Source organism: Prionailurus bengalensis, chromosome C1 (genome assembly GCF_016509475.1).
Source record: "Prionailurus bengalensis isolate Pbe53 chromosome C1, Fcat_Pben_1.1_paternal_pri, whole genome shotgun sequence".
Lineage (NCBI taxonomy): Eukaryota > Metazoa > Chordata > Mammalia > Carnivora > Felidae > Prionailurus > Prionailurus bengalensis.
In genome coordinates this window covers 189,146,343-189,173,292 of record NC_057345.1, presented here as the reverse complement: position 1 = coordinate 189,173,292, position 26,950 = coordinate 189,146,343, and the positions used below count along the sequence as shown (strand labels likewise).

The following is a 26,950-nucleotide window of genomic DNA, read 5'->3' as shown; positions in this document are numbered from 1 at the left end:
TGTGACATTTGCAGCAAAAGAGCCTTTTGTTTTTTAGTTCTTCCAAAACAAGCTTATGGAAAGTGGGAGAACTTCACTTGTCCAAAGGCAGTGCAAGTGTAGTACTAGCACCAGGGAATCAAGACCTTGAAACAATCCCCCTATGGCAACTGTTGCCCAAATAAGCCCCTACCTGGCTTGTTCCTGCACCTGTTTCATAGCTTCCTCCAGGGCCAGCCTTGCTGCTTCCTCTTCCCTTTGCCTTCTCTCCTCTGCTTCCTGCTGAGCCTTCTCTTCTGCTTCCTGTTTCCTCCGCTGGTACTCTAGCCGTTCTTCTTCAGCCATTTCCATCAGGCGTTTTTGTTCTTCTGCTAACTGTATTTCCAATTCCCTCTGCCTTTGCTTCTCAGCCTCTGCAGAATAGAAAGGGAGTAGGCTCATCAGGGGTCTCATTACTGGAGAAAACAGTTCTCTCACTGTGATTCCCAGGGACTCCCCATGAGATTGTGTTGCCTACCTGCCAGCAGGCTGCCAGATCCTCTGTGGGGATCATATTGGGGTTAAATTATAAATTTAAGAGTCCTTAAGTGTCAAGCACCTACACTGTGCAATTAGTACAAAACCTTAGGGGAGAATTTTCCAGAGCCTGGGGTACTCACAGGTGGTATGCAGATCATTGGGGAGGGGCGTCAGATCGGGGTCTGGAGAAACCGGGTGCTTACTCAGCTGGACTGACCAGCCTATAAAGAGTGTCATCTACTGACGTTCCTTCCACTTCCTCAAAAGTGAGGCAGTAGAGATTCCACATTTAAGCACCTGAAAGGCTGCCCTGAAGCTATCCGGATGTTTTGTTTCTATCTGCTAGGGAAAGAAGCAAGGGGCAGGGCTCTGTCTCCAGTTTAGGCACCTCCTGAGCAATGCTAAAAGGGCAATGGGAGGGGCAGAATCCCAGTTTGGGAGATGACTGAATTGGGAGCGGGACCCAAGAGTCATTTCCACAAGTGAGTCTGTCTTAGTTTGATCTTGTAGCTCAACTCACTGCAGTCACACATATTAATCAATCACTTTGGAAAAAAAAATAGCTTATACATTTAGAGTGCTTCACACACTAGGCCTAGATAGGAATAACTCTGGGGAGATTCAAGTGAACACCCACAGTGGGATAAAAATACTTCTGCCCCAGATAGACAGGAGATGCAGATTCCTCCAGAACGTCCCTCACCAGCCCTCTCGGCTTCCTCCTGCTGCTTTTTTCTCTGCAGTTCTTGCAGTTTCCTCCGGAATTTGTCCTGTTGCTGCCGGAGTCTCTCCTGGGCCACTTGCAACTGACGCTGCTGCTTCCTCTCCTCCTCCTCCTGCCGCTGCCGTTCTTCTTCGAGTCTCTGTTTCCTCAGCCTGAGAAAACCAACAAGATGGTCAGGGAAATGGCGGAAAGCACGGGGGCAACCTTGTGAGACTAGCTGGCAGGCAGTGCCCCTGGTGGAGGCCCTGCAGGCAGCTACAGGCCACACGGAGCATCCCATTCAGAGGACAGTGGGGTTTCTAAGGGAAGCCTGAGTAAAGAGCAGAAGCAAGAGCACAACCAGCCCGGAACCAGAAGCCTGAAGTTTCACCAGACAGCTCCAGTCTCACAGAAGAATATTAAATTAGATGAGTCAATGCCTCTGAGAGAATCTAGCGCAATGCAGACAGTCGTAGGGGCTCAACAAACGTTTGCTGGGCTGCGTCACCAAGCCCTCCCAGGAAGACTCTAATGGTCAGGACACCACACCTGATCTTTGGGCCAGGTTGTTCCTAGGATAACTGAGGACAGAGGAAAATGAGATGTGCTGTTTTACTACCGGGCATTAGCCTCAGAACCAACTCTGTCCCTGGTGGAGGTTAACCCCAGCCTCTTCCTGCTGCCTCCTGGTGTGGCCACAGCCTCCCGCTGCTCCACCCACCGGATCTCCTCCGCGCGGGCGCGTTGCTCCAGCTCCAGCTCCTCCTTCATCTTCTCTGCCCTCTCCAGCTGCTCCTGCAAGAGCTGCCTCTGCTCTTCCTGCTCCCTTCTCTTCCTCTCCACCTCCAAGCGTCTCATCTCAGCCCTCTCTGCTCGCAGCCTGTCCCTGGAAGCTTCTTGCTCTCTCTTGGCGAGGAGGGTCTGTGGAACCAGAGTGCTCTTTAGTGAAAGGGAGAGCGTGTCTCAAGGGTGAGCCCTCCTCCACCCCACCGGGTACGTTGTCTCTCATCAGAGATGGAGTCATTGAGTGCTTTCCCCACAGACCGCAGCCTCTGGCTTGGGCTCTGGGGTCTGACTGGCCTGGGTCCAAGTTTCTTACTTGCTTCAGGATTTGGAGGTCACAACTTAATTTCCCTGACATTGTCTTCTTCTTGGGGCTGTTACTGGGATTAATTGAATTAGTGAAAGTGCCAAAATAATGTCTGACACATCATATGTCTGGAGTTTTCAATGCTAGCTGCACTTTATGGACACGTAAGGAGCTTTTAAAAGTTACTTGAGGCCAAGGCCCCACCCACCAATTCAATGGGAATATCTAGGTGGGAGGCCTTGGTTTTAAAAAGCTTCTCAGGTGATCCTAGTGAAGCCCTGGGACCCACAGGTTCTAGACAAAGGCTATCTTACCAGGGACGGTTTTAGATATAAATGTGTTAGACTTACATTTAATCCCATGCAAACCCACTTTCTCAGCGAAAGGTTCCCTCGGTTTATGTGAAGTGTTTTAGCTTTCTTTTTCTCCCTATTGTCCCCGCCACAGTCAGAAGCCACAAGGGCAATTTTGAATGCAACTCTTCTATGGGAGCTCGGTGTATCCAACTTGGGGTGAAACTTCCTGGCTTTTTAGCCTGTGCAGAGGCAGAACAGTACTATGGATTAACGATAAAGCTAAGAAATTCTGATTCTCTGGCAGGCTCAGGAATGTTCTACCCACAGCTTAAAATTTTCATCTGTGGTGTAGAGCAGAATTCCATAGTGTAGGCAGCTGGGAATATTGGGAACTATAAAGTCAAGATCTTTCTTGAAATCCTTTTTGGAAGACCATGGATTATAAAATAAAGAAAAATATAATGATTTAAAACTGACAAGAACCCTGATTTTAGAGCCAAAGGACCTGGGTTTAAGTCTTGGCTCTATGATTTTATGGTTGTGTGGCTTCTGGAAATGGTCTCTTATCTCCAAGCCTCAGTTTCTAGGTCTCTGAAATGGGGATAACTACATCTGGCTCACAAGTGTGGCTGTAAAGATTAAATGAGATTCAGCAGAGTTGTACCATACATACATGTAACTTATGTGAGTTCAACCATAGTGGTTTAGCTGTGGGTATAATTGTAGTGTTTAAAGATACTCTCTTCCCCCCTACAACAAGACCTCTAAATGCAGTTTGGCACCTTCATCTCAGTGGGAAAAACTGTGATTTATCCCAAGAGCAGAGGAAAAATTGGTTGGGTTGGTCTTATTGAGAGATGTATCTGTATGGTATTATTTTTGATTCACTGCAGGGATTTTCAAGGGTAATATTCCTTACACTGACTCAGTTTTTTCTCTTAAATACCTGACATTAGAATCAAGGCTCCTGGAACAAAATTACTTTTATATGCCAAAGCACCTTGTAAAGACAGACATGTGTGTATAAACTGCCTGTGGCACAGCTGTGTGCCACAGAAAAGCAAATCAGGAAAGGAGAAATTTCCATAGCCTTTGGGAGGCAGGCAAAGATTTAGTTCCAGGCCAAGTCAGGGATATGCATGTACTTGGCTCTGATGGCCAGAACCCACCTTTCCCTGTGACTGTGAGGCCTGTGCCAACTTCCTGCTCTTTAAGGGATGAGTATATGCTGTGGCAGTTTGGGGGCCTCACAGAATGCATCATTTCAGAGGGGCTTTGACAAATTGTGTCTTGGATCAGCTCTGGCTTCTTAAAGGGTCAGAAGGTATCAAAGTAGAACAAATAAAACCATTATGTAGTACTGCTGTTTCAACAACTGCAATATGATTTGGGGCTGTTTTTCCCACATCTGCAGTTGTACGAGTGAGAACAGAAATCTCTCTGGCCAAACTGAGAATATTGGACCTCACCTTGGAAGGGTCATCATAGCTTCTTCCTTCTTTAGATTCCGTGTTTCTAGTGACAGGTACAGTCTGCATGGGTGATGATCTTCCATCTATGGACACTTGGCTCTCTGGAGCATCATACTTGGCGGAAAGCCAAGGGTCCTCTACAAGAGAACTGGAAGGAGAGAAACCTCTATCTGAAGTGTCTTCTATTTCCTTAGAGTTAATGATATCAGGCCCATTCAGTTCTGCTGCTATTTCCAGATTCCTTTCCTTCCGTATCCTTTTCCTTTTGGCTCTTGGATTCCTTTCTTTGGGAATTAGCCCTGATTTCTTTTCAGTCTTTGATTCCTTTGACTTTCCTGGAGGAGAATAATTGGGGAGACAGAAGTGTAGCTAAGTAAATGTGATCTCTGTATCCTTTTCAGTAGCTTTTAGACTTTAGTGTGCAATGGAATTACTTGGGGTGAAGATTACTAAGCCCCACTCCTAGAGTCGGACTCTGTAGGAATCTGCATTTTCACAGGCACTCCAAGTGTTTTGAGAAGGGTAGTGCACAGACCACCCTTTGAGAAACTGCCTTATCCTATGTGGATCAACTGTCTTGTTACTAAAAAAGTTGTTTCACTCTGACCTATGGTAGAGGCAAGACTCTCCAGAGGAAAAACTACAGATACAGATGGAAAGTCCTGTCTCAAGAGTCTGGCTTGAGGTTGTAGCTTTGTAACCTGGCAAAGCTTAAGCCTTCCATACTCTAAGAACTCTTCCTCAGTTCACCTCTGGGGACTGCAAGTATTTCTTTTCCCAGTCCTGCCAATGCAAACCAAGTTATGGGCTACAACTATGTAAAGTCAGCAAGACTTTAAAAAGTAAATCTCAAAAATAGATTGAGCCTAGGAGATGATCCAGTGTCATCCTTTCTGACAACCTTTGATTTGTCTTCTGAATCATGTGGCCAGGAAAGAGCAGGTGTAAATTTTAGGCTAAAGAAAGTTTTCAGAAGCATGGGAATATAAATTTCTAGTAAGGTGCAACACAGGGAACCAAGAAGAAAAATGGTAACTGGGGTAATAATTCAGAGCTTGTTTTATCCTTCCCCTTCCCAATGCTTTCACTGCCCAATTCTCAAATTATGGTACAGTTATTAGTTCATAGAGACCATGGTAAGAGCATGTATTTGGATCCACCACTTTACTGTTTGATCTGTTTGGGGTTATGCAAGCCACTCAATCTCTGTCAAGCCTCAACCACTACATGATATAATAATAGCACTTACTTTATGGAGATGTTTTAAGGATTTCATGATGTCATATATGCAGGGCTCTTAGTACAGTGCGTATTCAGTAAATAGGTGCTATTGTTATTTCCTCTCTTGATCACAGGTCTCTGGGTAACCCTGGTTTCCTCTCTCCTCTTCTCTATCTCCTAAGATACTCACATGAAGTAAGTCTGCAATACTGTCTTGGCCAAGGTAGTCAAAAAGACAGGAGAGCCAAAGCATAAGAGACTCTTAAAAACTGAGAACAAACTGAGGGTTGATGGGGGGTGGGAGGGAGGAGAGGGTAGGTGATGGGCATTGAAGAAGGCACCTTTTGGGATGAGCACTGGGTGTTGTATGGAAACCAATTTGACAATAAATTTCATATATTAAAAAAAAAGACTCAAAATTAGGTAGTTTGTCTCATTAGATTCATGATGATTCTCTGTGACACCTCTCAGCTCCCATTAGGTGTCTTTTCCTGGGTCATTCCTCAAGAGCACACTGCCTTACCAACAGAAGCCTCTGCTTTCCTGTGGACCTTTCCTTCTCTCTCCCCTTGGGGTGCCTTGGACTTGTCTGTCTTGGTTCTTTTCTTTCTCTTGTCTTTGCCAATCAACTCCATCTCCTAAAGGTGAAAAATTAAGGAAAGGACCATGATATGAGTAGGAAACAAACAAAAAACCCATCAAAGGGTGACTATGTTGAACAAGACAGAATGGCTTAGATGGAATTTCTGGGTTCCACATGAAGCTGGAGAGCGAGTCTTAGAATGGAGCTGGTGAGGAGATCCTAAGGTTCAGCCTTTCATTTAAAACTGCCAAGTATAATGTCATAGGAGGAAAGAGGAACAGAATACACTTTATGATTGTCCCCTTCTTGGATGCTAAATCACGATCTACAGAAGTGGATCAAAGTGAAGCACTTTTCAACTTTGATAGATTGCTATTGCTACAATTAATGTTTAACTAGTTTAAATCAGAGCCAGCTTTATTCACTCTTGCATCATTTGCTAACTTTCCAGAAGTTTCTCAAGCAGACGACCACAGCCATGTCAGTCTTTACCTTTCCCTATGGGCTGGGACAACAATGGAGATTCCTCCAAAGAGAGGATGGCAGAATGGGTACCTTAGTACCTGTGATATTTTGACATAAGAAATATATACTTGTCTTCATCCCCAGTCTCTGGCACAGAATTCCTAAAACCATTGTAATTTCTGGAGCATAAATGTGAAAAGAGTGGCTTTTGTTATTCACTAACAAACCCCTTTTTAAAAAAAAATTTTTTTTTTAACGTTTATTTATTTTTGAGACAGAGAGAGACAGTGCATGAACAGGGGAGGGGCAGAGAGAGAGGGAGGCACAGAATCTGAAACAGGCTCCAGGCTCTGAGCTGTCAGCACAGAGCCCGACGCAGGGCTCGAATTCACAGACCATAAGATCATGACCTGAGCCGAAGTTGGACGCTTAACCAACCAAGCCACCCAGGTGCCCCACTAACAAACCCCTTTCAACCACACCTGAGATTGTATTAATGAGATGATTTTGGAAAGCACCTAAGGTGGGGGGTTGCTGGTTGCTACCCCTCTAATAACCAACCATGTTGGTTGGAGCTTTCAGCTCAACATTCCCAACTTCAGAGGAGGGAGAAAAGACTAGAGGTTGAGTTAAGTAACATCTGCCAATGCTTTTATCAGTCAATGGCTATGTAATGAAGCCTCCATGAAAACCTGAAGCAAAGGAGTTTGGATGGCTTCTGAGTTGGTGAACACATCCACATGCTAGGAGAGTGGCACACTTCAAACTCCATGGAGAGTGAAGCGCCTGCTTTTGGGACCTTGCCCTATGTATCTCTTCATCTGGTTGTTCCTTTGTATCCTTTAAAATATCCTTTGTGAGAGGCATCTGCCTGGTTTAGTCAGTGGAACGTGCAACTCTTGATCTTGGGGTTGTAAGTTCAAGCCCCAAGCTGGGTGTAGAAATTACTTAAAACTGTTAAAAAAAATATCTTTTGTAATAAATCAATTATAGTAAGTAAATGTTTTTCTGAGTTTTGTGAGCCATTCTAACAAATTGTCAAAGCTGAAGAAGGGGTTGTGGGAACCCTCTATTTATAGCTTGTTGGTCAGAAGTACAGGTGACAACCTGGGACTTGTGACTAGTGTCTGAAGTTGGAGCAGTCTTGTAGGACTGAGCTTACCCTTAACCTGTGGAGTCTGTGCTAACTCCAGGTAGTGTCAGAATTGAATTGTAGGACAGACATCCCTTCCCCACGCAAAAAAAGGACTGGATACCCAATTGGTGTCCTTCGAGCTGGAGAATTGATCGATGTGGAAAAAGACTCCATACATCTGGTGTCAGAAGTGGTGTGTGTAGGAAAACTGAAGTTTTCTATTAGCACCTTTGTAAAATTAGAAATGGGCACCCCATCCTTCAGAAGGATGCAGCCCAATGCTGGGGTTCAGGGCATGGTTTGTTAACCACAGAATGGGTTTCAGCTCTCACTTGCCCCCATTGTAGGTACCCTTGTGTATATACTAAGCAATACATACAACTGTCCATGATACCCCTAATGAGAGCAACATCCAGGCAGGGCTTTTGGAACAAGCTGGTAGGTGTTTACACTTACATTTATGTTGGCTAGTGCCTGGTGGTTGAATGATCTTGGTTCGGTTTTCTCTTCTCTTCCTCTTGGAAGAAGAGATGTGTCTTTAGGACCCAACCTCTCTAGGGACTCATGTCCTGGGAGTCTTCTTTGTAGATGATGTACATCATGATCTCTGCCACTTTAAGAAAGAGCAAAACAACAGGACCAAACTAAAAAACAAAACAAAACAAACCCCACAAAACTAGTGGACAAGGAAAAGGAAAAGTGAACAAACACTGTTTCTGTGGCACTGTGTTGGGCATATTACACACTTGGTCAACCCTCTTTTTTTCAACACATCCCTGAATAAGGGAGATTAGAAATTTGAGTCTTCATTTTTGGGGTTCTCTCCAGCTTAATCCTCAATTTAGGGAGCAGAAGAAATAGTTTGTCTCCCTGTGGTTGCATATCTATGCCTTTAATTGAATGACACAGGGTTATCTAACTGAAATTTCTTCTATCAAAGGCTTAGCTGAAAAATACATGACCTTTAAGAAAGAGTCTTAGGCATGAACAGACACTTTTCAAAAAAAAAAAACATCCAAATGACTAACAGACACATGAAAAAATGTTAAACATCACTCATCATTAGGGAAACACAAATCAAAACCACTATGAGATAGCACCTGAAACCTGTCAGAATGGCTAAAATTAGTAACTTAGGCAACAGATGTTGGTGAGGATGCAGAGAAAGGGGAACACTTTTGCACTGCTGGTGGCAATGCAAACTGGTGCAGCCACTTTGGAAAACAGTATGGAGGTCCCTCAAAAAAATTAAAAATAGAACTACCCTACGACCCAGCAATTGTACTACTAGGTATTTATCCAAAGGATACAAAAATGGTGATTCGAAGAGGCACACACACCCCAGTGTTTATGGCAGCACTATTGACAATAGTCAAAGTATGGGAAGAGCCTAAATGTCCATTGACTGATGAATGGATAAAGAAGATGTCGTGTATATATAGATGTATATGTATATACATACATACATACACAATGGAAAACTACTTGGCAATCAAAAAGAATGAAATCTTGCCATTTGCAACAATGTGGATGGAACTAGAGTGTATTATGCTAAGCAAAATAAATCAGAGAAAGACAAATATCATATGATTTCATTCATATGTGGAATTTAAGATACAAAATAGATAAACATAAGGGAAGGGAAGATAATATAAAAACAGAGAGGGAGACAAACCATGAGAGACTCCCAAATACACAGAACAAACTTATGGTTGCTGGTGGGGTGTTGGTTGGGGGAAGGGCAAGGGGCATTAAGGAGGACACTGGTTGGGATGAGCACTGGGTGTTATATGTAAATGATGAATCACTAAATTCTATTCCTGAAAAATAAATAAACAAATACATACATAAAATTTGATTAAAAAATAGTCTTAGGAACATGCAACTATCCATCCATTCTTTTATGCCCTCTGAATTCTATTCTTTTTTTTTTTTTTTTTTTTGAGTTCTATTCTTGGTCAAAACTAGCCACCAAAAGGTCATGTGCTGTGTTTGTGTGATCCCTTGTAGAATTGCAGTCACTGACTATCTGCCTTGAGAATAACTGACTTATGTTCTCTGGGTAAAAAGGTCACTAAGAAATAGCTATGTGGTTTCAGTAACAGCTGCAGCAGCAGCTACTGTGTGCCAAACCTGGTTCTGGGCATTTGATTTTTTAGCCAAATCAATATTTTGTTCATTGTGCTGTGCTAGTACAGGGTCTTACTATAGAAACTTGAGAAATATTTGTTGCATGAGGTAAAAACGGAATTTCCTGTAAACACATGGGTCTTTAAATCATTCAATGTCACTCTATAAAAACCCACAGAAGGTGTATCCTTTAGAATTTAGTGCTAGGAAAATCTTTATTTCCCTTGAGGAACAGGTATGCTGCAAATGAGAACCAGAAACCTGTGTTACTACTACAGCTACTACTACTACTTCTCCTCCTCCTCCTCCTCCTTTTTTTGTTTTTACATTCAGGAATCTCTGTATCAAATCTGGAAGTCTGATCTTTAGTCACAATGACTCTAATTACTTTTGTTGGGTGTTGATATTCTTTTTTCTTTTCCTCTGGATTAAAGATTTTTTTTCTTTTTGGTTATCTCACTTTGGCTTGTTTTTTTTGTTTTTTTTGTTTTTTTGTTTTTGTTTTTGTTTTTTTTTTTTGCTGATGAGGTTGTTGTAAGCCATTTAAATCCATTGTGGAAGAAACTGAGGTATAAAAGTTGAAAACTGGAATTTTTCAGATAGCTGCCTCCCCCCATCAAGTGCCTTTCTTTCTTTGTTCCTAAGGATCATAAATCCTTTTTGACTCAGGAGGGGACACCTACATCAAGAGGTAGGTGAGGTCAGGTTGTCAAGTCACTGATGCTCATGGGAGGTCACAATAGGCTATAGTTCCAGCTGCCACTGCCAAATGGGGTTTAGGAGCTGACTGGCCAAGCTGCTGGTTAGTGAGCTCATTGGAAGGACATAGTGAGCACATAGGAAGCACTTACTACATGTCAGCAATTAGTTTTAGTATTTTTAAGTATTATTTATTTTACCCAAAGCAGAGTGAATGTGTAGAGGAGAAACCAAGTTGAATTGACAGAAATCACCTTACTAGGCATGTCTGTAGATCCCAGTTATGTAGACAAAGGGAGAAAGCTGCTTCCACACTGTTAAACTTCACTTTTCACCCACCCAGCGAAAGAATATGGCTTATGTAGGAAACATGTCACAATATAATTCTCCCCAAGAATCCGTTTCTTAGACAACAATTCTGGCTGTTAGAGAATGCAGTTAGCCTGAGAATCTTCATGCTTAGAAAAAACAGAAATGAAATAATTAAAAACAAAAATGAGGGGTCTCTGGCTGGCTCAGTCAGTAAAGCAGGCAACTCTTGATTTCAGGGTCATGAGTTTGAGCCCCATATTGGGCGTTGAGATTACTTTAAAAAGAAAAAAGAAAAAAGAAAAAAATGAAATAAAAGTAGAGCAGTCCATATCATTACAGCTTCTAACACTTACGTCTTTTGGACAGTATCTGACTTGAAGGTCTGGATGTGATCATCCAGGGAAGCACTAGGAGGGTCAAGGTTCATATTCCTCAGCTCCTGGTCTGTGAAGACAAAGAGGATCCTTAACAGCCAAAGACAATAGACAACAATCCCAGACATGGGAAAATGTCTACCTGGTTAGTAGTCAATGACATGCAAATTAGCACAATAAAGTATGTTATGCCTAGAAAATTAGCAAATCCTGCACAAACCAGTGCTGGCACAAGGCAAGTGACATTAAAATTAGTAGACCCTTTGGGAAAGTGCTACGACAGTGTGTACCAAGAACCAGAAAAATGTTCTAGTCTTTGATCAGGAATCTTACTCCTGGATATTTATCATGAAGAAATAATTCAAAAGGACAAGCTTTTTGTACAAAGTTTTTATAACTTTGTTATTAATAATGAAAAATCTCCCCAACAATGGGAGATTGGGGAAGCAATTTATGATGCATTAATTTGACATTTAAAATTATGGTTTAAAAGATAAGCAGTATGGAAAACATGACATAAAGAAGTAAAAATGTAAAATATAGAATATTGTGGTAGAACACTATAAAATATGTATGTAAATGAATAAGGGCTGGAAGAGAAAACAAAAAGAAAATAATAGATTAGGAAGTTTATATTTGTTTAAATTTTTTCTTAAAATCCTAGTGTGATTATAACATTGAAAATGAAATTGCTTAAAAAACCCCAAACATTACAACTCAATAGCAAAAAAACCCAAACAATCCAATTAAAAAATAGGCAGATAATCTAAACAGACATTTTCCAAAGAAGACATACAGATGGCTAACAGGCACATGAAAAGATGTTCAACATCACTAATTATGAGGGAAATGCTATTCAGTGAGATATCACCTCCTACCTGTTAGAATAGTTAGTATCAAAAAGACAAGAAATAAGTACTGACAAGGATGTGGGGAAAGAGGAACCCTTGTGCTCTGTTGGTAGGAATGTAAATTAGTGCAGCTTCTATGGGAAACAGTATGTAGCTTCTTCAACTACATACAACTTAACTTCTGAGTATTTATCCAAAGAAAATGAAAACACTAATTCAAAAAGATATATGCCCTACATTCATTGCAGCCTTATTTACAATAGCCAAATATGGCAACGACCTAAGTGTCCATTGATGGATGAATGGATAAAGAAGATGTGGTATATATACAAAAAAAGCCATAAAAAAGAAAGAAATCCTACCATTTGCAAATACACGGATGGGCCTTGAGGGTATTATGCTAAATGAAATAAGTCAGAGAAAAACAGATACTGCCTGATTTCATTTATATGTGGAATCTAAAAAAAAAAAAACTAAACGAACAAACAAAACAAAACTCATAGATACAGGGAACAGATTCGTGGTTGCCAGCAGGGAAGAGGGTTGGGAACTGAGAGAAATAGGTGAAGGGGATCAAGCAGTAATAACTTATATATATAGGGGCGCTTGGGTGGCTCAGTCATTTGAGCATCAGGACTCCAGATTTTGGCTCAGGTCATGATATGGTTCATGGGTTCAAGCCCTGCGTTGAGCTCTATGTGTTGACAGTGTAGCGCCTACTTGGGATTCTCTCTCATCCCCTCTCTCTCTGCCTTCCCCTGCTTGCTCTCTCTCTATCTCTGTCTTTCTCTCAAAATAAATAAACTTAAAAAAACCTTAGATATACAATATAAATAAGTCATGGGGATATAATGTAAAGCATGGTGACTATAGTCAATAATATTTAGCACATTTGAAAGTTGCAAAGAGTAAATCTTAAAAGTTCTCATCACAAGGAAAAAATTTTTTTGTAACTGTATGATGACTGTTGATAACTAGACTTATTGTGGTGATCACTTTGTGGTGTATACAAATATCAAATTATTATGTTGTATACCTGAAACTAATATAATGCTACATATCTATTTTCTCTCAATTTTAAAAATTTTAATTAAAATAAAAAAATGAAAAACAAATGTTACCCTATAAGGAAGGCTTACTCAGGCTACACAGCTATCACTCTTTGCTGGACTCTCTCAAGACCAAACTGGGTAGCTCTTTATTTTTTATTTTGCGGGGGGAGGCAAGAGAGAGAGAGAGAGAGAGAGAGAGAGAGAATCCCAAGCAGGCTCCATGCTCAGCATGGAGCTTGACGCTGGGCTCAAGCTCATGACCCTGGGATCATGACCTGAGCCTAAATCAAGAATCAGACACTCAATCGACTGAGCCACCTAGGTGCCCCTGGGTAACTCCTTTAAAATGAGAAGAGTCCTCAGATTAAGACTTCATATTGGACTAGGCTACCTTTTATTTCACTTTAAACAATATTTTTATTATGAAAGATATATTTCATTGCAGAAAATTTGAAAAACAGAAGCATAAGGAAGAAAAAATAACTCACAATCAACACATAATTATTAGAATGACTAAAATGACTGACTATACTTAGTATTGACAAAGAGGCAAAGGAACTAGAACTCTCATTTACTGCTAGTTGGAATGTAAGATGGAACAGTGACTTAGGAAAGTAGTTTGGCAGTTTCTTTTTTCTTTTTAATGTTTATTTATTTATTTTGAAAGAGAGTGTGACTGGGGGAGGGGTAAAGAGTTAGAGGGAGAGAGAGAATCCCAAGCAGGTTCTGTACTGCCAGTGCAGAGCCCGACATGGGGCTCAATCCCACGAGCCATGAGATCATTACCTGAGCCAAAAATCAGGAGTTGGGCACTTAGCCTACTGAGCCACCAAGGTACCCCAGTTTGCCAGGTTCTTAAAAAATTAAATGTTATATATATCATATCACCCAACCATTACACTCCTGGGTATCCTACTCACGAGGAATGAGGGGCACCTGGCTGGCTCAGTTGGAAGAGTATGTGACTCTTGATCTCGGGGTTGTGAGTTTGAGCCCCATGTTTGGTGTAAAGGTTCCTTAAATAAATAAGCAAACTTAAAAAAAAAAGAGGAATGAAAGCATATGTCCATATAAGGACTTGTACACAAATGTTCATAGCAGCTTTATTGGTAATAGTCAAAAACTTGAAACAGCCCAAATGTTCATCAACAGGTGAATGGATAAGCAAACTGGTATATACATAGAAAGCAATATTACTTAGCAGTAAGTAGAAATGAAGCATTAATACACTCAGCACTATGGATGAATCTCAAAAGAATTACATGGAATGAAAGAAACCAGACCCAAAAAAGGGTATATATAGTATGACTTCATTTATAGAAAATTCTAAAAATACAAACTAATCTATAGTGACAGAAAGCATATCAATGGGGGATACTGGGAGGCTGGGGACAAGGGAGGCTGGAGTTGGAGGAGGCATGAGGAAACGTTTGGGAAAGATGAATGTTTTATCTGGACTATGATGATGGTTTCATGGGTATATACACATATCAAAACTTACCTAGTGGATCTTAAAAGTTCTCATCATAAGAAAAAACAATTGTAACTGTGTGTGGTGATGGATGTTAATTGAAGTTACTGTGGTAATCATTTTGCAACATACACATAAATCATGTTGTACACCTTAAACTAATACAATGCTATTTGTCAATTATATCTCAATAAAACTAGGAACCACCCCCAAATCATAGCAATATTTAGTATTTCAATGAAAGAAAATCTATTGGCTGAATAATTTTATACGCTACCAAATAATTACACATCATTAAAGCCTAAGAAAAAGGAAAGTTGACTGCATTAAAATCTTTACAGGAAAAAAAAAGTATTATTTAACACTTTAAAAACCTTATCTAATCATAAAATTTAAATAAGTGTAATTTATCATATATCAATTATCCCTCAATAAATCTGCTTAAAAAAAAACTTAAGAAAAAATATTAATACAAATAAAGTGCCTAAACAGTGTTGGCACTTGGTAAAAACAAACAAGAACCAAAACACCTCACCCATGATCACTCTACTCACATACAATTAATGCAAATATTTTGGTGCATATACTTTCATGCATATATAATCTATCTATCTGGGGTACCTGGGTGGCTCAGTCAGTTGGGCGGCTGACTTTGGCTCAGGTTGTGATCTCATGGTTTGTGGGTTCGAGCTCCGCATTGGGCTCTGTGCTGACAGCTTGGAGCCTGGAGCTGGCTTCAGATTCTTTGTCTCCCTCTCTCTCTGCCCCTCCCCTGCTCACATTCTGTGTCTCTCTCTATCTCAAGAATAAATAAACATTAAAAAAAATTAATCCATCTCCATATACACTCATTTTAATAGAATTAAATATATGTATAATTTTAATTTACTTTTATGTTATTAGAATTTCCCATATAGTTAAATATTCTTAAAAATTATCATAATAAACAGCATAGCATTTCATTGTACAGATGTACCATACCTTAATCAGACATGTAACTTGTAAAATTCAGATTGTTTCAAAGTTTTTATAATTATAAAGAACTTTGCATAACATTTCATTGAAAGGAATGGTTTTGATTATTAAAAGACCTACTCTTTGTTCACATCTATGATTATTAAGGGATATACAGTCTTTAAGGCACAATGTTGACTGCCAAATCATTCCCCCCAAAATTTGTACTGATTTAACACTCTGAGAAAAATGGTCATCTATTTCTTCATTTATCACATGCTTATTAAATACTGACCACATGCTGGGAATTGTGTTAGATGCTGGAAATAGAGTGGGGAGTTGGACAGACACCCCCCTACCTGCCCCTGGTCTCAGGGAGCTTAAATTTTATTGGGGAAGATGGATATTAACACAAAATAAAAACTTTTCAAAAGGTAGACTCTAATATTCAATCCCTATTTCTCTTTGAGCAGCAGATTCCTGCATGAATTCATTTATTTTTCCTCATTTTTCTTTATTTAAAGAGGTTATAACTTTAAAGAAAGATTGGAAAAGAAAAAATTCACCTGTCTTCCTACCATCAATCATCTCCTTAATATGATAGTTAATCCATTTTTCAGCATTCAAAGTTGTCCATGACACCCCCACTCCTTCTCAGCCCAGAGCGCCTTTGTAGCTTGGGTTTTCTTCTGCCATTCCCAAACTTTAAGGATAGCATCTCACACATCAACCTCCAGAAATAGCAGTGGGGACAAAATTGTTAATGTACAGGATGGTTGGGGAAGCTGGGAAGGTTGATTGGGGTGGTTACTTAGAATTTATTTTGTTTTGGATCATATGTAATGTTACAGAGAGTTGGAGGTGATTTAAGTATCTTCGTGATAAGAGAAATTCTGTGGGAGTTTCATTCCCTAACATGGCTGTAAAAGCTGTTTTACTGGACATTCATGGCTCATTATAGCTGTTTTGAACTCTGGGACAGGGCACTACAGGACCAGCAGAGGGCGCATTTGTATTGACCAAAAGCTGAGTTTCTACATTAGTGTAATTTCACCGTATTGATGAGAATTGAAAATTCTGGGAGGTGGATCATAGAAACGAGCTCCCCTCACTCCCCAATAAAATAATCTGGTATTTAGGAAATATTGGGATAAACTAAGACAGTGCTTTGAATAATAATTTACAACTTTTAACTGCTTTAAAAAAATCTGTAAAATATTTTAAGAATGCAGAGTATAGAAAAAATACTATATATGAGTACCACCTAGCTTTGTGAAATCTTAACATTTTGCCATATCTGATTCACATTTTTTTCTAAAGAAATAAAACATTTCAGATACAGTCCAAGACTTCATTGTATAACATTTGATCTCATTTCTGTCACTCTCTCCCAGTGGTAACCGTTTTCTTAAATTTGGTATTTGTCCATTGAACACACTACTCCAAATATGGCACCTTCACATATTAAATATTTCAAGCTGAAGGAATTTGAAAAATGGCAGGTGAAGGAAGGATTCTCTGACCACCACCCCCTTCTCCCCCTGAAGCACCCCCTTCTAAGAGCCTCATTTGAGAGGTGCCCACCAGAAGTGCCACCTAGAGGAAAGAGGCATCCTTATCTCTGAAGATGGATAAACTTCAAGAGGAATCCAAGCAAACAGGCCTTGCTCAGTTTCTCCCAAATTATTATCCTTCCTTAGCCCATTCCCTTTAAGTAATATCACATTATCCCACAACTTTCCACTCTTCATCAAACCTCGTATAAAAACACTCAGGCTTGGGGTGCCTGTTGGCTCAGTCTGTGGAACATGCAACTCTTGATCTTGGGGTTGTGAGTTCAAGCCCCATGTTGGGTGTGGAGATAACTTAAAAATTAAAAAATCTTTAAAAAAACAAAAACAAACACACACACACTCAGGCTTAACCATTTCTTTGGGTCCCCATTTCCTTATGAAGTCTCCTATGTCACATAAAATTTATATTAAATAAATTTGTGTGCTTTTCTCCTCTTAAATCTGTGTCAGTTTAATTTTTTAGGCCCAGCCAGGAGACCCTAAGAGGGTCAAGGAAAAGTTTTTCTTTTCCTACAGTGTCCTCAGGCATATGTTTATATCTTTGCCACATATAAATACACTTATAAATAACAGGGGCACCTGGGTAGCTCAGTCAGTTAAATGTCTGACTCTGGGTTTCAGCTGAGGTCAGGATCTCATAGCTTCATGGGTATGCGCCCCATATCAGATTCTGTGCTGGCAGCTCGGAACCTGCTTGAGATTCTCTCTCTCCCTCTCTCTCTGCCCCTACCCCACTTGTGCTCTCTTTCTCTCAAAATAAATAAAACTTAAAAAACAACATATACTATTTTATACATTAAATCATTATATATTTTACAACTTATTTTGCTTAACATTTTAGTGATTAATTCATAATGATACATGTAGTTTCCATTCATTTATTTTAAGTTATTGACACTATTCCATTGTATAAACATACCACAATTTAGTTATCCATTTTGTTGGCGATGGCTGTTTTGATTATTTCCAACTTTTTGTGATTACAATGCTGTAATGAACCTTCTTGAGTGAGTCACTTTTCATACATAAAAGAGTTTCTCTGAGGTATACATGGGAATAAAATTGTTGAGTTGCAGGGTATGTGTATCTTCAATTTATTGGATATTTCCAAATTGCTCTGAATTTCTAAAACTCTGTATCCTCATCAAAAATGGGTGTTTGCAGACTTTTAAATTTTTGTTAATCTGATATATACCTGAAATGATATCTCTTTTTGTTGTAATTTCAATTTTCCTGATTAGCAGCAAGTTGACTTCTTCACATGACCATTTATTTAGGCTTCCTCATCTGTTAATTGCCTATTCATATCTCAGCCATTTTCATTGGGTTGATCTTTTCCTTCTCTATTTGTAGCGGTTCTTGCCACATTTTGGATACCAATATTTTATTGGTTTTATGCGCTATAAGATATTGTCTTATAGTCTGTGATTTGTCTTTTTTTTTCTTTTTTAAAGATTTTTAAAAATTATTATTATTTTATGTTATTTTTAAATGTTTATTCATTTTTGAAAGACAGAGAGAGACAGAGCACAAGAGGGGTGGGGCAGAGAGAGAAAGGCGGGGGACACAGAATCTGAAGGAGGCTCCAGGCTCTGAGCTGTCAGCACAGAGCCTGATGTGGGGCTTGAACCCATGAACCATGAGATCATGACCTGAGCCGAAGTTGGACGCATAACCGACTGAGCCACCCAGGTGCCCCAAAAGATTTTATTATTTTTTAAAAATAATCTCTATACCTAACATGGAGCTCAAACTTACAACCCCAAGAGCAAGAGTTGCTTGCTCTGCCAATTAAGTCAGCCAGGCACCCCTGTATTTGTCTTTTAACTTTGTTTTTGCTGTCTTGTCAAAAACTTTAAATTTTAATATAACCTGATTTGTCAGTAATTTTCTTTATGGTTTATGTTTTGATTCAGGGGTAGGAAATTTTTTCCTTTCTCAAATTCATAAAGATGTTCTTCTATATTTCTTCTAAAAAGTTTAAAATTTTTGCTTTTTCAGAAACAGGCCTGGCTGGTTAAGTCAGAAGAGCATGAGACTCTTGATCTTGGGGTTGTGAGTTCAGGCCCCAAGTTGGGTATAGAGATAACTTAAAAAGAAAATATTAAAAAAATTTTTTTTTGCTTTTTCAAAAAACACACCTGATAATGTGAGATAAAGATTTAAAAATTGGATAACCATTTATCTCAAAGTTATATACTGAGAAATAGCTCATTCTTTACACTTTTGCCATATGTTGTTTCCATATATGGGTGCATTTATTTCTGGATTCTCTATTCTGTCTGTCCCTAAGCCAATATCATATGGCCTTAAAGTGATTTTTGATATTTAATATTTTTGATATTTTAGTATTTGGCCTCTTTGTTTTTCTTCAAAATTCTATTGGTTATTTTGGGCCCCTTTATGAATTTTGGGATCAACTTATCATGTTCCACCAAAACCTGATTGGGGATTTAAAAAAAAAATTGTAACTGCATTGAATTTATAGATTAAGTTAGGGAGAATTTTCAACCTTCCTGTTTATAAATGTTACATACAACATTATATAGAATGTTACATTTATTTCAGTCTATTTTTATTTAATTTAACAAGATTTTGTAATTTCTTCAAGAAAGTCTCACATATCTTTTTTTACATTTATTTGTAGGATATATGTACCTCTATCTATACAGATATATATTTAAAAATTACATTTATCCTACCTTCCTGTATAAACTGTACCAGTGGATAACTAATAGAAGAGGAAAAGTTGTTTTGGGTTTTTTTGGTAGGAGTTTTCCAAGTAATAAGTGGAAAAAGAATGATAGAATTTCAATATCACTATTTTGCAGCTTGTAATGAATGAATGGATCTGAAGCTACGAGCACCATGAGGTGACACGATGTCTCCTGATGGGAGAGCTCAATGCCCTCCATGAAATGGTCTTCCAAAAGGAAAAACCAAACCTGAATCTGATCAATCTCTAGATCCAAGTACTAACTTACAGGGAGTATAGAAGACAGAGAAGCACGTAAAACTACACCATGAGGAAGCAATCAGCAAAATCTAGATTGTGGGAAACTCTATAGGGCAAGTGACTCAATTTCCTAAAAATAAACTAAGAGAGTTAAGAAAAGAAATGAAAGGGAGCCAATAAATTAAAGGAGACTTGAAGGCCACACCAACCAATCACAAACAAACAAACTCTGAAACAATTATAATAATTGGGAGACAGTTACAGCATTAAAAAAACTGAATATTCAATTATATTAAAGAATAGTTCTAATTTTTAGGTGCAATAGTAGTATTACAGTTATGTCAAAAGTGTCTTTTTTTTTAAGGGTATTTATTTATTTTGAGAGAAAGAGAGTATGAGCAGAGGAGGAGCAGAGAGAGAGGGAGAGAGAGAATCCCAAGCAGGCTCCAAGCAGTGAGCACAGAGCCCCACATGGAGTTCTAACTCATGAACCATGAGATCATGACCTGAGCCAAAATTGAGTCAGACGCTCAACTGACGGAGCTACCCAAGTGCCCCCAAAGTGTCTTTTCTTGTTTTTTAGAGATAGATACTCAAGTGTGTATACATAAAATGACATGAGGCTGGAAAATTTGTTTCAAAATAATATGGAAGAGAGGGAGGAAGGAGTTAGGGATGTGGGTGAACAATATCAGCCAGGATATGGATATGTGGAATTCCTATGCTGATTTTTGTGTATGTTTGGGGGTTTTCATAATAACAATTATCTTACAATTGCATTATAAATTGTAATTTATGTTTTGACACTTTCTTTTTTCCACAATTGATTTTTATGTTTTGATCTATATTTAGTAATCTTGCTGACTTTTTGTCTTTTAATAGCTTGTCTGTAGAGGCCCTTGGATTTTCCATATAATGCTATTGTCTGGGAATAATGACAGTGTCATTTCCTCCTTTCTGTCCTTTTCCTTTTCCTTTCTTTTGGTTTCCCTACTGTGCTACTACAATGTTGAAATAGAAGCAATGACAGAGGGCATCCTTATCCTAGTTCTTTCTCTAAAGAGGATGCTTTTAAAGTTCTACCATTAAAGTGTGATGCGTACTTCAGATTTTTGATAGACACTCTATTAAAATCAGGAAGTCTTCCTCTGTTCCCAGTTTGATAATTTTAAATTATGAATGGGTGGATATCATAAAGTTATTTTTCATTTTGTATCAATTGGGATGACCCTAAGGTTTTTCTCCTTTAGCCTCTTGACGTGAATTACATAAACAGACTCTCACATGTTAGACCATCTTTGAATTCCTGGGATAAACCAAATTCAGTCATGGTATATGTATACACACACACACACACACACACACACACACACACACACACACACTATATGTATATTTGTATATTTATATAAAATATTACATATTTAAACGTAAGCTTAATGATTTGATTGGCTATATTTTATTTAGGAGTCTTGCATCTTGGATCATAAGTGAGATTGGTCTATAAATTGCCTTTCTTACGTTGTCTTTATCTGTAGGTTCAACTGCTTTTTGGTCTTGATGAATTTGGGTCTCAAGTTAGAAATAAATTTTACTTCCTGGAAGGTGAAGAGAATTTTCAGGATCAAGGGGCAACAGCTGTGTTCTGGGATTTTGGGGACTTCCCTGGGGTTTCTATTTTGGGTTAAGTGGAGTGAGCCAGAAACATTCTTTTTTTTTTTTTTTACATTTTATTTATTTTTGAGAGAGAGAGAGAGAGAGAGAGAGAGAGAGAGACAGAGCACAAGTGGGGGAGAGGCACAGAGAGAGGGACACACAGAATCTGAAGCAGGCTCCCGGCTCTGAGCTGTCAGCACAGAGCCTGACATGGGGCTTGAACCCACAAACCACGAGATCATGACCTGAGCCGAAGTCGACACTCAACTGACTAAGCCACCCAGGCGCCCTAAGCTAGAAACATTCTTAAGGATGTACAACTGCTCGACATGGAGGAGGGCTTTGAAATACTTTTCAGAAGGAAAGATAAAGCAGTAACAGAGCGTGGAGGTCATCTAGGCTGCTAGGAACTAGCAGATAATTCTGGCAGTGTGCACCAGAATTGAACCCAGTACTGGCAGTGTGCAGTGACTGTGTAGGCTTCATATAGAGCAAATCGGGGAGCAAGGGGTCTTGACTGACCTCAGGTGGCAGCCCTGTACAGGGGTGCCACTTTCCAGGTTGTAGATTCTGGGGCAGAGGCACTGTCTCAACTTCTGGGCACACACTTCTGATCTATTTTTCCCACAGCTTTAAGGGAAATTTTTTGCAACACTGGCTACTCCTTAGTTCATTGCACAAGTTGGGCAGTCATTATATCTGCTCCTTCTGGAGCTGTTTATTCCTGGAGCCAGGAACTGCCCCCGAGGAAAGGCCTTCAAACCTCCCTACAGCTAAGTGGACCAATGGGATTTATGCTCCTACAAGGCAGCTGTGGGCCCAACACTGATGTTTTCTCTCCTGTCCTCAGGATGAGGAGATGCTGAGCCAGCTTTAAGATGTAGAGAAGGGTAATGGCAAAGGGGATGGCAGAGAGAAGGAACCTGGGGCAGGGCTGTCCTACCTCTTGTCTGCCAGCTTGGACTTTTCCGAGAGAGAGAAATAAACCTTCCATCTTATTTGAAGTCACTTTATCTTGGTCTTTGTTAGAACAGTTGCATCAATATCCTAAGTACTGCATACCCATCTCTTCAATAAAGCAATAATGCTCTGGGCCTCTTTTTCCCTAGTAGAATAGAAATGGCTCACTGGTTTCTAAGGGTTTCTGTAAGACCTGCCTTTTGTCTTTCCCCCATTGTTTCAGGCTACTCATTAGGGACCCCCCTGTATCTCATGCAGGGCTCCTCAAATCTCTCACTCTTTCTAAGAGTATCTCAAATTCTGCCACATAGTAAGGGGTTACATCACTATTGAACATAGCCTTTCACAGAAGGCAGAGGCTGGCAAGGCTGCTTTGTTCAGACTGGGTCTGCTGTCCACATGTGGACTTAAGTAAAAGAAGGACTTACACAACGGACTCAACCAGTCTTGCCAAGTTCAAGCCCCCATCATTGAGATTGACCTAGAAAGTAATCATCATGTTATCAACTTAGAACAAGTCTCTCCTGACAAGGAGACAAGACTTACAGCTACTAAATTAAGGTTTTTAAGAAATAGACTGATAGCTAACCCATAGTGAGCACTTCCTCTGTGCTAGGCACTCTCATAAGCACATTACATGTATTAACTCCTTTATCTCACAGCCACCTCATGAGGTAAGTAGTATTGGCACCTCCATTTTACAGATGACTTCAACCCAGATCTAGTTAGAAACTCTAGGGGCAGGACCCCAAATTTATTTTAACCAGACTTTCAGGGGGTTCTGATGCACACTGAAGTTTGAGAACAACTGGCCTAGGAAATAAACAAGACTTGAAATTTTATTCTTTTTTTGGACTGAGGGGTTGGGGAAAAGAGGTGGAAAGGAAAGTTTTGTATTTAACATGAGCAATTTTCCAAACCCGATTTGATTTGGAGGTTGCCAATTTGATTTGTCTGGTGAAAACTCGCATGCAGTGATTTCACCAAGTGTAAGATGCAAGGTATTCTTGGTAGATATGGCACTGGCTCACTGCTCATAATTTAAACATGAAGATCACTACTTAATTTAGAGTAGTAGAGAATAAAATCTTGGCAATTAGATGTAAGGCCTATATGGGGAAAATCGATCCTTAAATAGTTAAAAAAAATTCCTTGGCAAGCTCTCTTTTCTTCCTACAAAGATTTGAAATCTTTTTTTAAACATTAGCATTTATCATTCAGGACAGGCAAATGCCTTCTTTAATTTTCTGCAGTGATATTTCACTGCATTAAAGACTGTCTGGATAACCTTTGTGGAACAGCCGAAGCCTGTTCCTCTGTCATGAGAAAGGAAAACTGTTTCAACTGATGTGGTCATTGCTTAGATTTGGCCATGTTCTGCACTGCCTAAAACCCCCATTGCACTTGGAGCCTTGTCAGTGTTCACATTCTGCATATGTGACTTATGATATGGAAGGTCTGAAGACTGGAGCATTGTTTCCCTGGTTACTGTCACTCAGCTTTGAAAATGGAGGGGGCAGGAGACTTATTTTAGCAAGAACTCTGCTTAAAAGCTTGACCAAACCGAGAGATTGGGCTACCATAATATTTTATTGTCTGATATGTAGAAACAGTGAAATCTTTTATTTTATTATTCTGTTTTTGAGACGGAAAGGGCACAAGTGAGCCAGGAGCAGCAAGAGAGAGAGGGGGAGAGGGAGTGAGGCAGGGCTCACCTGAAGCAGGGCTCTTGCTCACCCGAAGCAGGGCTCAAACTCATGAACCTGAGCTGAAGATCATGACCTGAGCTGAAGTCAGATACTTAACCAACTGGGCCACCCACGTACCCAGCAGTGAAATCTTTTTAAATGAGTATAAAATTATTTTTGTTTAGAATATCAAATGAAAGAAACAGTAAAATATGTAAACAGAAAAATATCAAATTTAAGGTGAAATTCCAAATCCATGACTTTGCACTTTTATTTCTAGTGAGCTCTCATGGTCTCCTCATCTCATGGGGTCTAGAGGAGATAGGAAGAGTCATGGTGTCATTTCAAGGTTGGAAAACTGTGACCCCGAGAGGGTAGACATTTAATCATTATGATATCCAAGTAAAAAATAATACAGTATTAGGGTGCCTGGGTGGCTCGGTTGGTTAAATGGTTGACTCTTGATTTCAGCTTAGGTCATGATCTCAGGTTCGTGAGCTCAAGCCCCACATTGAGCTCTCTACTGACAGTGCAGAGCCTGCTTGGAAGTCTCTCTCTCTCCCCCCCTCTCTCTGCCCCTTTCTGACTCTTTCTCTCTCTCAAAATAAATAAATAAACTTAAAAAAAAATAATACAGTATTTGTTAAAGGGTTACTGTATATGAATTACTTCATTTATTTCTCATGCAACCTTAGGAGGGGAATACTGTTTTCAGCCTCAGTTAAGGACACTGAGGCACAGAGGGGTTAAGGCAGTAGTCCAACTGCAGAGCCCACGTTCTCCACTCAGCTGAACAGAGCTGCTGTTGCTAGCCTATATAGAGCACCTTATGTGAATTCAAGAAAGGCACCCCAGTAGAAGGGCTGGTAGAAGGGGGAAAGGAGCCCCTTCTGCATGGATACCCCCAGTCCTGAGGTGCATGGCTTAGGGGGCAGAGCACAGGCCCCTATTTGCTCTCTCTGATGGATGACTTTGTACAGCAAACAATAAGCAATTCTTTCTGGCTGGCACTGCATCCACTCCTTGAGAACACAAGTGTCTCTCACCTATCTATTTCCATTCCTGCAAGATGCAGTGAGGATAAAGAACAGTTCTGGTACCTGGGCCTACCCAACTGCAGTATCACACAGCATGCACAGGTACCCCCAGGGAAGAGATTAGAGTCTAGCTCAGGGTCTGGGAATATGAACTATGCCAAAAAGCCCAGTTCTGGGCCCAATGTTTCCTAGAATCATCATTATTAAATGCAGCATCATTTTTGGAGGAAGCCACACTCAAACAGCCTGACCACCCAAGGCGGTGGGCAGCAGGGTCTGTGTCTCTAAAGATACTGCCCCCCACCATCGTTGGAATATTAACCCTCTAGCCAGGGAGCCTCAGCTCCTGTACCTGCATATCCACGCCCCTGTGAAGTGCCTATGTGACCTTTTTGTGATACCCCAGAGTCTCCGCTCTTTTCCATTAATCTGTGGCCTCTGGCAGGAAAGAAACCTTTCAGTAAGTCCAAAAATATGAAAGCATGTTATCGTCATCAGTTGGTTTGTGATGCATTAAGTAAGAACAATCAGAGTCTGAACTCAGCACATTGGTCTGTTTTCTGACTTCCAGGCTGAGAGGAAATGGAAGGGTCATTCCCCATTAACATCTTTGAACCAATGCAAACCTCATCAGATGATTGTTGTGATAAGATTTAAAACCCAACCTGGCTGTCTCTACCTTGGGTGTCTTGATGATTTTCTCTGAGGGGTCCTCCTGGTTCTTCATGATAGTCCATTTCATCTCCATTTTCCTATTAGGTTAATACACAATAAAAAAAAGTACATAAGACAAAATAAAGGCAAACACTCCTATTGTCTATGCCCTTTGGAAACCCAGTTCTTCTCCTTCTTTGTCAACTTATTTTAATTTCAGTGTCCAAGAAGTCTAGTACCAGTGTGAATAGCCCTAAAGAGCCAGGTGGGCTTAACTGCACTGTTGAGCATTATGGGGTCTTAGTTGTATTTCTCTTGTGGGAGGCTTGTCCCATCCACATGTACAGTGTTCCATGCCTGGCGTTAACTGGGGGGAGGGGGTGGGGAGAAGAATGCCACAGGCACAGACCAACTGGAGAAGGAAGCAAGGTACCTCTAGGGACTTGATGGATGACTGATGTGATGAGAGCAGAGGCAGAAAGAATAGGAAGGGTGGGTTGAATCAGACTCCCAAGGATTTGAAGGCAGATTAAGGGCTTTGGTCTTATCTCGAACAAATGGAAAGTACTGAAGGTGTAAGGCAAGGAAGCAAAAGGGTCAGATTGGCCTTTTGTGGAGTTTCCAAGGTTGCCACGGATTAGGTTTCTTATCACATTGAATCCCCTCTTCCTTCTTTCTCTCAGTCATACAAATTGCTTGCAATCCACCATCTAGAAATTTCCATAATAGTGGTTTGCAACCCTGGCTATGAGTTAGAATTACTTAAAAGGTATGATATCTAATATTTACCCCCAAACAATAAAATCTGGAACTAAGGTATTTAAAAATTTTTTTTTAAACATTTATTTTTGAGAGACAGAGAGAGACAGAACATGAGCAGGGAAGGGGCAGAGAGAGAGGGAGACACAGAATCTGAAGCAGGCTCCAGGCTCTGAGCTGTCAGCACAGAGCCTGGCACAGGGCTTGACCCCATGAACTGTGAGATGATGACCTGAGCTGAAGTCGGGACACTCAACTGACTGAGCCACCCAGGCGCCCCTGGAACTAGGGCATTTTTAAAGTTTCTTGGGTGATTCCAACACGTAGCCAGGATTGAGAGTCACTGATCTCCTCTAGAGA

The 26,950-nt window shown here is 40.1% G+C and overlaps 1 protein-coding gene across 2 annotated transcripts in view; it reads right to left on the bottom strand.

Moving 5' to 3' along the window:
• KIAA2012 (KIAA2012 ortholog) overlaps window positions 1-26,950 on the bottom strand; it is a 109,457-nt gene that overhangs the window by 3,231 nt on the left and 79,276 nt on the right. For both annotated transcript variants that reach the window (XM_043577508.1, XM_043577507.1), the window contains 8 exons: window positions 25,857-25,929; window positions 10,958-11,048; window positions 7,920-8,076; window positions 5,804-5,918; window positions 4,057-4,394; window positions 1,923-2,122; window positions 1,202-1,374; window positions 173-392 (listed from right to left, as the gene is read on the bottom strand). In XM_043577508.1, the coding sequence (XP_043433443.1) occupies window positions 173-392; window positions 1,202-1,374; window positions 1,923-2,122; window positions 4,057-4,394; window positions 5,804-5,918; window positions 7,920-8,076; window positions 10,958-11,048; window positions 25,857-25,929 (1,367 nt within the window). The remainder of the gene's footprint in view (window positions 1-172; window positions 393-1,201; window positions 1,375-1,922; window positions 2,123-4,056; window positions 4,395-5,803; window positions 5,919-7,919; window positions 8,077-10,957; window positions 11,049-25,856; window positions 25,930-26,950) is intronic.